This window comes from Pleurodeles waltl, chromosome 4_2 (genome assembly GCF_031143425.1).
Source record: "Pleurodeles waltl isolate 20211129_DDA chromosome 4_2, aPleWal1.hap1.20221129, whole genome shotgun sequence".
NCBI classification, from domain to species: domain Eukaryota; kingdom Metazoa; phylum Chordata; class Amphibia; order Caudata; family Salamandridae; genus Pleurodeles; species Pleurodeles waltl.
In genome coordinates this window covers 724,159,948-724,172,554 of record NC_090443.1, presented here as the reverse complement: position 1 = coordinate 724,172,554, position 12,607 = coordinate 724,159,948, and the positions used below count along the sequence as shown (strand labels likewise).

The following is a 12,607-nucleotide window of genomic DNA, read 5'->3' as shown; positions in this document are numbered from 1 at the left end:
AGAAGAGCATGGAAATTGGGAGTGCCTGTGCCTCCCCATCAGACAAAGTCACAACTTTTGAGACATTGCAACATCAGTCATTATTGGGACAGATGTTCCATCTAGTCCTAGATATAATTGAACTGGCAGCGGAATATGTTTCTGGACTTTGGCTTGAGCTAAGGCAACTACGCCACAACACTTCAAATAATATAAGCAGCCTAAATAAAATCTGCATTTCCAGAGAAAGGACATTTAGCTGCACTCAGTCATTTTCTGTCATCAAAGAGTCACAGCTGTATTTCTCCATTGATGATTCCTCCTATATGAAATGAGTAGGATTAACTCGACTACCACGTGTAAAAGTTGCAAGTGCAATGGCTCTTTTGTGCTACTTTGACAATTCCTTTTGTGAATCAATAGGTTGCTGAAGATCTTCCTACGGACAAGGGAGAGAACTTATAGGAGACTCATCAGACTTCGTGGAAAATATTCTTGGCAAGTTTTTGTCTCCAGAAAATAATTTGTATTGCAACTCATGGGACTCAAGCCACATCTACAACAAACGATTTTAAAGGTTCTACCTTCTGGAACTTTTCTCTTGGGCTTCCAGAACGATGAATAAATTCACTGACCTGAAGTACAATCAGAAACAAACTATGAAAGTTGTATATTTGGAAAAGAAAACTGAGCTACAAAAGCATCTTTGCAAGCCTCAGGAAAATGTGTTATAACACTGATATTCATACCTGTCAGTTGCAGCAGCATCCACTCCCACATGTGCAATTCTTTTTGCATAAAAATATATGCTAGTGTGGAGCAGGAATCCAGCGAGCTCCCACAGCTGTGAAACCTCTGTCTGGATAGAAGAGAGCATTGTGCATTTTCAACGTTTCAACTGCTTGTCTAAACGTGAAATCACTGCCTTACTGGTGTTGGGCTGAATACAGACATGAAAAGGACTCCTTCAGAATTGCTTAGCCTTTTATAACACGTGCTTCACTCATGGGATGAGGAGCCCACATGAATAATCTCAAGGTCTTTGGCACCGGGTCTCAGATGGAATCCCTGTATCAGATAAGTCTGCAAGAGCTGCATGAAGTGCTTAAATCATTTCCCCCAGTAAACAGAGCCAACTTAATTCTGATTGAGACCTATAGTAGAAGAGCAATGGACTACCCGAATAAACAGGAAGGAAAACTTGGGAACCCTCTGGAAGCTGAAACCATCTGAAGATGGTTAACCAGACAGCTTAAGATCACCTCTAGTCACCTTTCAAAGTTGAAAATGTGTGAGCAGGTTCACTCATCAGGATTGTTCAAAAACAGCCAAAAATAGATAATAAACAGCAAAGTGCTTCATGACATCTTCAGCAACTGGGGCTAACCCCAGTAGATATTTTGGTAATTGCAGACAACATAAAGTGCCCATGTTTTACGTCTACATTTTTCCAATCATGGAAAAAGGCAGTTCCCCATTAATTTGACCCCAGTTGTTTAATTTAAACGAATGCACTGCAAAGCCAGAATAATTGAGTGCTCTGGATAGCCAGATCACACAGGTTGTTCCTGGAAATTCTGAATATGTGCTGGAACCCCTCATAGAAGAATGCTGTGCAAACTACACCTTATGTCCAAACGTCAGGGCTAACCTTCCATCATCGAGGCTGACTTATGAACAGGGACATTTGAAACTTTCACAAGACTATGTGTACAGTCACAAATACGCCAATCCGACTTCCAGCAGGGATTCATATGCTTTTAAAGAGGCATCCTGTGACTGAATCCCCTGCTGACATCCGCAAAAAAATCAACATTCTAGAATTTTGTTTTTTTGATGATTGTTAGTGATGTGAAACTGGGTAAGCAACTTTTTTTTTCTGTTCACTGGATTGCCCGTTTTAAAGGATAATGATCTGTGTTAGGTGCATACTGAAAGTTTCACTAAGAAGTAAGGTTTGCAAAGACACAAAAAACATACTTGTTAAGTTTCTTTCTTCAGAGTGTCTGTGATAAAGAATTTATTTAAGGGCTTTATTAATCCTCCCGCAACTTCGCAAGTACCCTACTCCAGCATGAGAACTCAGTAAAATCTTTTCAAAACTTGTGGGTCCTGCACTTGAACCAATACATAAAGCCTCCCTGCGACATCTATGTTGGAGGGCTGCCTTGGCTGCTCTCATTTCAGGCCTTGGGACCAGTGAAATGCAGGCATTGCTATCGTGGAAATTTGCATAATGTTCCATAAGCACTGGATAGTTATTAGAACTCATCTGTTCACTTTACCAAAAGGGGTCTTTTTCATATCAACTTAACTCTATTGTTACCCAAATGTTCCCCAAACCCTCTCTAGCTGAGCGATTCCTGCACACCCTGGACGTTTTAAGGGTTTTACATTTCGATCTTCATTGACCAAAGATCTATGAGTGTGGAAAAAACTCCACAACATTTTCATCTGTGACTTTCAACGAATTGCCTGTAGTTGGTTAGTTGCATATATTTCTTTATGCTTTACTGTTAAGCCAAAAGTTCATGCAACAATGGGCGAGTTGCAGCTACTTCAACCATTCTCTGAGCTATCCATACTTCAGATTTTTTTTTAAGTTGGCTACCTAGAGATTTTTTTGTACCTTTACAAGGCTCTACTGTCTTGAATCAGACCACAGAGCTGATACTCAAGCAGTTGATTCAGCCCTCGAAAACAATTTAAGCGAGCAGATCCGGCCACTATTGATTACCAACTTGCTGTTTCTTTGCGTCCACGGATCAGAGATTTGTGGCTGCTGCTCTAGTCTTTATCTGAGTATCCGTGAAGTTCACAAACTGCAGAACGAAAAGTTAGTTGTCATAGTTCTGCTTCATAGGCATCTTTGTTGAAAGACCTAAACAAAACAACAGTGTACTGCAATGTGGCATGATATATTTCCATGGTTTAATTTAAGACTCTTGATAGCATTCCACATTTTGTTATTTAAAGTCCTAAACAACCAATCCTTCTTTGCCAAGACATCAGGATCGTATCCGTAAGAGGCTTAGTATCACCAGATCCTGTCAATGGAAACTGAAGTAACTGCCAGTGTAGGGCATGGTAATGGCTACATTGTAGGGGCAGCATCATGTTTGAGGCTTAAGAGACTGCATCATAGCTCTGTTATTGCTATCTTCTTATTTTGTTTAAAATGTTCCTTCAAAAACGGCTTGTGAAAGGTATTATTTTTTTTTTTATTAATGATGTTTAGGTTTGATTGGTTTCCTTTCTAAGGGCATAGACATGCATTTTTCCCCAATACAGTCTGTAGCTAAGGTGCTAAAAAAATTGCTCCGCGAACCTGCACATACATATTTATTACTGTCCATGTGGACTGTACTGTCGATGTTCAAGTGTGATGTCATATGAGCTCATGAATAGGGCATTGGCGGGTAGACTTAGGGTTGTATGCCTAAATTTGTGGTGCATTTCAGTAGGTTTTGGTTTGTAACCATAACAACCCACCAACTGGTCCTTTTTCTTGGGAATTTGTGAAGGTTTTTTTTTTTTTTTTAATATAGATTATTACGTGATCTAACATATATCTAATGTTCCTCTAACAAAGTATTTTCTGTACAGATGTGCTATGTTTCTATTCTGAGGCAAAAATGCCTCCAACGATAGACAAATGAGATTTTAGTCTTATTCCATAAGACTAATAACCCATTTCGCCATCCTCAAAGGTGTTTTTGACTTACCATTTTCAGATAGAGTTGAAAGCTGATAGTTTATCACTGTAGAGAACAGTTTGACACATACACACAGATAATGTTTTCATGTCCAAACAATAGCAAGAATTGCTTGAGAGTATGATTATAAAATTATACTTAAGCAAGTAAAGCAATCATGGAAGATATTACACTTGAAAAGGTACTTTGAGTAATAAAAGAAAATATATTAAAACATGTTAGTGCTGCCAGCTACAGGGTATCACAAGTGTAACACGTAAGAAAATGTTAGCTTTTATAAAAAATCCATCATAAATTGTAAGTGTTTGCAGATGTATTGTTATTAGGCGGCTTTTGTTAATACTGTAGTCTTTAGTAAGAGAACAGTTGGAATTGCACTAGAGTCATGTAGGCATAGCAAATACAAAGAAGTGTCCGAGAAAGTATGTTTTCCATGATTATATGTACTTAGTGAAAAGGTCATTTAGAGATCTCATCCTTGTTAATATCCTGGAAAACGTACATCACCAGAAAGATTGATCATGTCAAATCTTTTGAATGCTGTTTAGAACACTGCAGCAATAGAATTGACAACAGATGATTATTACTGTTTTCCAGTTGTAGTCCGAGTGTCTTCTGCTTTGCAATGGGTGTGCTTCCTGTGTTACAATAACTGCTTATTGAATGGGACATACTAACTAAACTAACCTTCATTCAGTGGAGGGGAAATCCAAACGATTTATACATTATTTAGGAATAAATGCTGGAAAGATTGACGTTGTGGCCACAAGCAAAGCGGATGGTAGAATCCTTTGTTGGCGGTAAAGAAAATGTAGCATTCGAAGATAGCACAAATTGCAACTCAACAAGCATTATGTTAGATTCTACGAGATTACTCTGACACCCATAACTCACAAAGAAAATCTTAGTCTGATGTTTGGACATACACGCAAGCCAAACTTTCTTAATAGACCTATACGTAACAGACATCACAACATTTCAAGGAAAGGTGGTCTTCTCATGTTCAAAAGGAAGAATATACAGATTTAAGGAGACATGCCACGTCATCAGACATTGATTTGTGGGATTGGGTCATTGTAAGGGAGTCAAAGAAACAAAAGTCAGATGCCCTATTTTACAAAGAGTAGTTGCAAGTCTTTTAGGCCAAAGGAACTGACATTTCTGCTGCTTCTCCATCAAGCTCTATTGCCAGACATGATTTTCAGTTATTGAACCATGTACAGGCTATTCTTATCAAGTATTTGTTTCAAATGAAAAAAGCAAAGAATGTGAAATCTCAGGATTGGGGTATAAATTCCCTTAAAAAGTGGGTGAAGTTGAAAACAAAATAACACAACATCCAGTCTGAAATATTTGTCGCCTACAGCGTCCTGCTGAAGGAATATAACTAGTTATTGGATGACTTCAGAAGGCTAGTTTGAGTGAACTGTCATTTTGAACTCATTTTATTAATAATTGTTTTATTAAAGTGGGGGGAAAGATGTAATTTGTAATGTGATGAGTCTCTGCATGCTAGCATTTGTTAAAGGCGGTTTTTATTTTAGAATGGATCCAGGGATGGTTGATAAATTCATACTTGGGTATAACAGCTATGCGCAAGGTAGTTTACTGGATCTGCCATAGAAATAATTTAAGTGTATAAGCTTTTCTGCTCCCTCATGCTGCAACACTTGATACAACGTGACCTCTGCAAATGATCTGGGCCGGGTTATAGTTTTATTTTCTAAAGGTGTAACTTTGCAATATTTTCTTTGAGAAAACACTGTGATGATGGTCAGCTAAGATGAAAGAAAGATTAAAAAGTATCCTACACCTTAGTGACAGGTAGAGCATTGTCAGAGAAAGTAAGGGATTTGATAGAAACAGTTATTGAGGTTAATATCTCCTAGAGAGACCATTGACCTGTTCAGTTGGAGCAGTCGGGAAATAACATACAGATATATGCATTTTTGAATGAAAGAGATTCTACCTGCAAAAGATATTGCCAGTCCAGTTCATATTGGAACAGACATACAGGCCGGCCCAAGTGATTTTTGAGAGTATGTATGTGTAAGAAAAAAAATCTGTGCATAGTTTCAGGCAATGTAGTGCATACAGGAAACAATTGGGGCTTAAATTGAAGAACAACAAGTGTGTATGGTTTGTTCTATACTTTAAGCTAAAGAGTTATATCGTTGTGGCAGTTGAGGCCAAGCTTTTTCCAAGATCTGGACTTTCTACTTCAGACAACTCTCAAGAGACTTATAAAAGAAACATAAAGGATGCAAATTTGTTGTTTTAAAAATTGGGGCAGTATCTTCTACAAAGATAACATTTAATCATAACTGCTAGTGGGTCAACATCCAAGAACCTAAGGCCTAGCAAAATGAAAATTTGTTAGGCAGGAGCTACAATTTCCAATGTTTCTGTATTTTGCAGCTTCCTTTGACTTTTACCATGGATGGAGTAATAATTATATGATAATAGAATAGATACCTGTATAGGTCATTTGGCCAGGTGAAGCACTGGTAAAAGATGAAGAAAGCAGAGCTCACAATTAAAACAAAACTAGTGCCATGGTTGTGCATAGAATTACATATATGTTGTTTCAAACTAAAAGTAGCTAAAAGAGCAAGCAACTTTTGGGAATCTTTACACATAAGATTTCCATATTTTAAATAAATGTCAAGTATACATTAATAATTCTCAGATATGAAATAACCTGGGGCCTATTCAAAAAAGTAAATTTATACTTGAGTAAATCTACATTTAAGAATGTATTCTTACACTTTGCCATAAGTTTACTACTTTTGACTTCACCATTTCAGAGGCTAGGTTTACTACAAAGTATACGTTTGTATGTTTCCGCCCGCAAATTCAGGAGATAAAGCCTAATTTATGATTGTAAAGTTCCTTCTACTAACTTTTCACACATAGGCGAGTTCTCTGCCACCAGACTCCGATCTTCCTGTTTTAAAGTGTAGGGAAAAGACAAAAGTTTTATAAAACATAAAAAAACAAATAGTACAAATATTTGTTATTATAAATATTAATGTAAATTCATTTTATGTACTATTTTAAATGTAGAACAAAATAAAAATGCTACTGATTATTAACTTAATTTTTAATTGTACTTCATTAATTGAAATAGATTAAATTAGGTCTATTTAACACAATGTATTAAGCAAATCCCACCTCGAGTAAAATGTTTGTGTTAAAACTAAAAGTTATGTAAATGATTTATTTTTTTACTTTGGTTACATTTATTTTAATATTAATAATTTCACGCGAATATTTTATAATACAATATTTATACATATTTTGTAGAATTACATTTAGTGTGTGTGTGTACATATATATATATAAATTTATATATTTACAAAATAAATATTCATTAATTTTTTGTAACATTATCCCCTTTGGGTTTCTCATTTAAGTCCCTGCTTCTATTATTTTCTATGAAATTGTGTTGCAGCATCAGTTTTCAGCCATGTGAGGTGATGCACTTACTGCATGTATGAGCTGGAGTATTTATATGACTGTTTTTGGTCCTATATGGCTACAGTAACTCTAGAAGTGCTGTTTGAGAATAGCATTGTTATTACCCTTTTGTGGGAGGGTGCATGTTCCCTGCTTAACCCTTCCAATTTTGTAATTAATATTCCCTATTTTCCGGCCACTCCCCATCCCTCCCACATTAACTACTAATAATGTAGGCATATACATGTGCAGAGATTTTCAAAGTTGAGCGAATGTCTCTGCATGTATAAGACAGAAGATTAGAGTACCTCTGCATGTAGGTTACTGAATAACATTTTGTAGAACATGAATATTACTCTTATAGGTACTACAAAATGCAGTGTTTGAATAGGCCTGTTAGGTAATATGACAGTTTTGTCAGACCAGTGGAGCGTTAATATGGGATAACAAAGATCCTGAAATGTGCAAAATAATAATCTGTTCTACTTCAAAATTGCCTGTAACAAGTGTGTGGCAAAGTTCATAGTTAAGCAAATTTTTCTTACCAAACATTCTTGGAGTTAGCCTCTGCTCTTGATACTGCATCCACTGAGAGAGTTGGACGTACTTGCTTGCTCATTACAATGTAGGGCTGGTATGAGAAATGTTTTCTCAGGCTGCTTTTAGTTACCGGCTTTGATTCCTGTGCGCAGTTTTATGGACTGCTTACATTCAGTGTGTCCAGTGAGTCGTCTTAGGTGTGAATTTAGGTAGGGAGTAATAACTTGAACTTTGTGCCATGCATACTCAGTGAACTGTTGATTTCAAATCCAACTGATGTATGTGTTCTAGAAACACAAAAAACTTAGTGTATGTCAAATGAGGCAAGTATGTTTTTTCAAATGACTTTTATAACATTTTTAATGTTATATAGTGATCTTAATGCAGAGGTCAGGTTATGTGATTTTATAGGGAGAAGGGATATGATTTAATGTTTGTGGGGACTTGGGTATTTTCATCATGGTTTATGAATGAGTACTAAGATGCCAATATGCGATAAATTGCTCAGCACAAACATTTCTACACAAAAGATAAATCATTATCTTTTTCTTTATTGACTGTGCATACTGGGTAGAATACTTGAAAACGTTGTATGTTTTTTCTAACAAATGTTTAGTGGCTTTTTGGAAGTTTTCCCCCTAGTTTTCATTTTTGATATAATGCCGTTTTGAGTCTTCAAATATGGACAGTAAAGCTCTTCAATTTCCACTGTATATAGCAGACTGTTACTCTCTTTAATGGAAATGTTTGCTTTCAAAATTATAATTATGTATTTCTATCTCTACAATGCATTGCCACTTGGAATCCGATTAGATTGTCTACGGTGCGGTGGTTATTTGTTAAAATGCAGACTATATTTTTGTTTGAAAAATCCATCACTATTGCATAGTTATTTCTGTTTCAGCATAATATTTTCGTTCTCTTTTCATCATTACAGTTACCAGCAAACCAGTAATCTGAGTTTGAGGCATTGAAAATTATGAAAATGTAAAAATAATTTCTTTCTTATACGCTACCTTTTCCCAAAGAGTGTCACATTAGTTTTATTCAAATTATGCAGATCTCGCCATCTTATTCAATGTATCAATCTTGAAAGGAAGAAAATAGTATTCCTTGATTAGACTTTCACCCCCAAATTTTAGAGACCCTAAAGTCTGCACTTTTAACAACCAGAACGTAAAACTTCTCTGCATATCCTAAAGCTTGTGCCTAAGCCATACGGGCAGCTTGTCCAAATAATGAGTGTGACCATCCTTCAGTGAGATTGCAAATACTTTTTTGATAGCCACTATTCATGTTGGATATTTTCCAAACCAGTGCAGAGGGGAATTTAAACAATTATTCTCACCACCTCGTGAATTGTGATGGGGCTGTAGTGATGAAGAGAATTGGGATGGTAAATGATATGTAATCACACAAGAAATTAAATAAAAGTTTGTACTTTTTTAACATTCTGATAAGTTGTTCACATTTTTCACGTTGAGCGCATGCCAAAAATATTTGTGTAGAAAACTGGATTTGAGTTTTCTTTTGGATGATAGGTATGACTGCGAAGCTTAGGACATGTGTGCATTGCAATTCGACGTTTACAAGCGCAGTTAGCCTCTCGAACCATTTGCGCGCATATGCACGAAGGAAGAGTGCTGGACTCTTGACTGGTTCTGGTAAGTTTAATAGAAATCAAAACACGTCCGATGCAGCATGTTTTGCTTTTTTTAAAGTGAACAATGACCTAATGCTAAACATTTGGCATTTTAAAAGGCTTTGTTGTTTTTGTAAACATGTGCATCACACTTTTTTTGCCCATTTATCATTTCTAGAACATTTTTGTTCTGTCTTTTTATTCACGTCTTCGTTATTTTTAAACTAATTCACTTGCAACAGTTTTTTTTTTAATTATTTGCACTCATCTGGAGTTTGATTTGGACAATGTTAATAAAGCACATATGTTGTAATAAGCAGATGTTAAGCAAGCAGGAATGTTGATTATCTTCGTAATGGGGATCTGCCTTCAGTAGTTGGCTTCAATTAGTTATTTATGATTTTGTAGGCTTATTTCAAAATAAAGCAGCCCATATGTTTATTTATAAGTCGATATTCCCTAAAGATTTTAATAGTGTCTATTTTATTACCACACGTAGTACACTGTCATTATTTTGTGATTGCATGTAGGTAAGCGATGTAGATGAAGTGAGACACTTCAGTTTTGTGCTTGAATATTCTTCTCACATACAATGAGGAGCCCTCTTGTAAAGTGGTAGCTCTGATTAAGGAAGAATGAGTCTGTTTTTCCAAGCTTCAGCGGCCACTATTGTGACACTGTAATTTGTCTCAACAAGCACATACGCAGCTTCATCCACCACTAAAGGGTCTGTGTTATTACCAGTGGCGGCTCCTCTGTTTGGGGGGTGAGCGTCACCCCCCAGCCCTCCCACCCCCTTTAGCGCCAGCTGAAAAACCTTTACCAGAAAACCATCAAAACTTTGTTTATGATGGTTTTCTGGTAAAGGTGGCGGGCCACAGGAGTGACGTGCACTCCCCCCTCAGAGCACATGTGCGTTTGGCCGCCTGTCTCAGGCCGCCCACGCTTCTGAGCCCGCAAGCCACTACTGGTTATTACCTTTGTCATCTACTATTTTGACATCCCGGGCAATTGACTGCATGGTAATGCCAAGGCTAAACAGTCTTTTCTTTCAAATGAGTCCCTTAAACTATGCCAAAGTGTCATTTCCCAACAATTTTTATTCCTTAGTTGTAAAGTCGTTTGCCCTATGCAAGTCAGGTGGTGGTGGTAAACCAGTGCTTCTGTACTCCCTAGGGGTGCAGTGAAATAGTAACATCTACACACTGCTACAATCACATCACTAATAATTGTCAAAATGCCGCTCTAGACCTGAAAATTACCTGCCAAATACATGTGATGAATCCCCAAAGTTGCAGTGTACAGAAATCTCTGCAGTATTTAGCCTAACATGCTGTGCCTCTCTGGTGGAACATGAGATTATATGTTGTTTAGGTGAACTTACATTTCCATTGTCTGGGGGCTGGAAAACGTGAACAAAAACATCTTCATTATTGGAGGTGGCTTTGGTTTTTCTAGGAACCTAAGGTGTACATTTAGCAAGCTGAGCAAAGGGCCTCCCTAAAAGTGAAACATGTGCCTTCAGTGGAACCAGTTCTATGAGAATTGCACATTAGCTTTTCATCTTGTGTACTTTAATCTGCAAACTACATAGAAAAGGGGGCACTGTTTAGGCCATCCTTTCCCTCAGATGTCCTTGGTAACAGTTGCATTGCTATCTTGTTGAGGGGCCAGCCCAGGTCACATCTTTTCAACCCTCAGTGGATTAATTAAAATACATTCTCCACAAAAGACTGGAATGAAGGGCGATTTGGCTGTCTGGCAAAGCATTTGTCTCTGCAGTGGAGTAAATGGACCCAGTGCAATGCCCCATCACTAAAAAAGTGTCAGAACCAAAGCCCTTTGTGGAGATGCAAGGGGCTTTTAGCTGTAGACCACTGGCAGAAGAATATCTGGTAAAGAAATGTGATCATGACAGTGGATTCCATAGGTAGGCAGGAAGGGTAAGTAAAGTACGGTAAAAAAAAAATCCCATAATGTGGTCTTCCAAAAATGGAGCATTCAGCCTTTGATTTGTTTACAACTCCTACAAGAAGTGTCACAAGTACACTTCATTAGAATTGACTATGAGAAAGTTACTGTGAAATGTACTTATATTCATTCCACTGATGCTGAGAATATTTTGATTCACCACCACAAAACCTGTTATTCTGATTGCCACAGACTGAACAAGGTGTCCATGTTACCTAGATCTTCCAGACCTCAGCTGTCTCCATTTCAGAACTCTACTATTAAGGGGCAACCTTCTCTAGAAACAAGGCAGGGTGGTCCTACTCTACACATCCTCAATCATCAATTTAGAACTTGTCCTGGCAATTACTACCTTCACAGGACAGTCAGGATGTTTTTTTCACAGTTAAAAAGCTGTAGATAAAAGCTGCTAACTGTGGCAGATGGACATTGGTCTCTAAATGTTATTGTGAAAGGGACTTGAAAACTCTACATTTTGAAATTGTGAGTATACTACAATTTGCACTTTTGTGTACCAAAGCTTCTCTCAATTTGAGGACTTTGAAAGACAAGCAATCATTTTAATTTGTCTTTAGTCTCCTGACAAACGTTTCCTTTTCCGAAAGCTGGTTGTGATGAGGGCTCTAATAAAAAAACAAATCACAGCTTAAGTCTCTTCCTAAGACTTTTAAGGCCCATGGCCTTGAAATCTTTACCTCGTTCTTAAATTCCCAATGGATTCTCCTTTTGTGTCATTGTTCTCTTCTATATTTCCAGCAGTTCCTGTTCTTTAAGACAGTTTTATGTTCGCAATTATTTCAGCTAGAAGAATGGGCAAGCTGCAAGCCCTCACTAACTTCCATAAGTTGACAATTTTCTTGAAAAGCAAGGTTACTTGATGGGCTTGTCCTCTAGTTTACCTAAAGCATTGCACAATTTCATTTGTCACAGTGATCTATTTGGCAGTTTTCAATTTTTTTTTATTGATTTTACAAACAGTAGTTTGCAAACAGTAGTTTGTAGTAGTTCGATTTTACAAACAGTAGTACACGCTCAATAGTCTCTTGTACACACAGAATCCTACATACATCAGTTTTCCCCATTTTCTCTCCCCCGCCCCCACACACAGATGGCCATCAATACCCAGGCGAAACATCTCTGTGTATCTTTTTCCATTGTCCAGTGTGTGGTCCCTCTCATCAACAGTATTACAGAGCTGGAGTCTCATCTCCGAGTATTTCACCAGAGTTGACTGTGATAGGACCTTCAGTAACCCCCCCCCCCCCCCCCCCCCTGACTTTTTCGAAATTTCCTGGGGCAG

General features: G+C 37.4%; 1 protein-coding gene across 11 annotated transcripts in view; it reads left to right on the top strand.

Annotated features, from left to right (window-relative positions):
- Positions 1-12,607, top strand: part of ZNF644 (zinc finger protein 644) — a 641,487-nt gene that overhangs the window by 384,513 nt on the left and 244,367 nt on the right. For 6 of the 11 annotated variants that reach the window (XM_069232338.1, XM_069232334.1, XM_069232333.1 and 3 more), the window contains one exon: positions 9,236-9,358. The exons of the other annotated variants lie outside the window; for them this stretch is intronic. In XM_069232338.1, the coding sequence (XP_069088439.1) occupies positions 9,236-9,358 (123 nt within the window). The remainder of the gene's footprint in view (positions 1-9,235; positions 9,359-12,607) is intronic. 11 annotated transcript variants of the gene reach the window in all.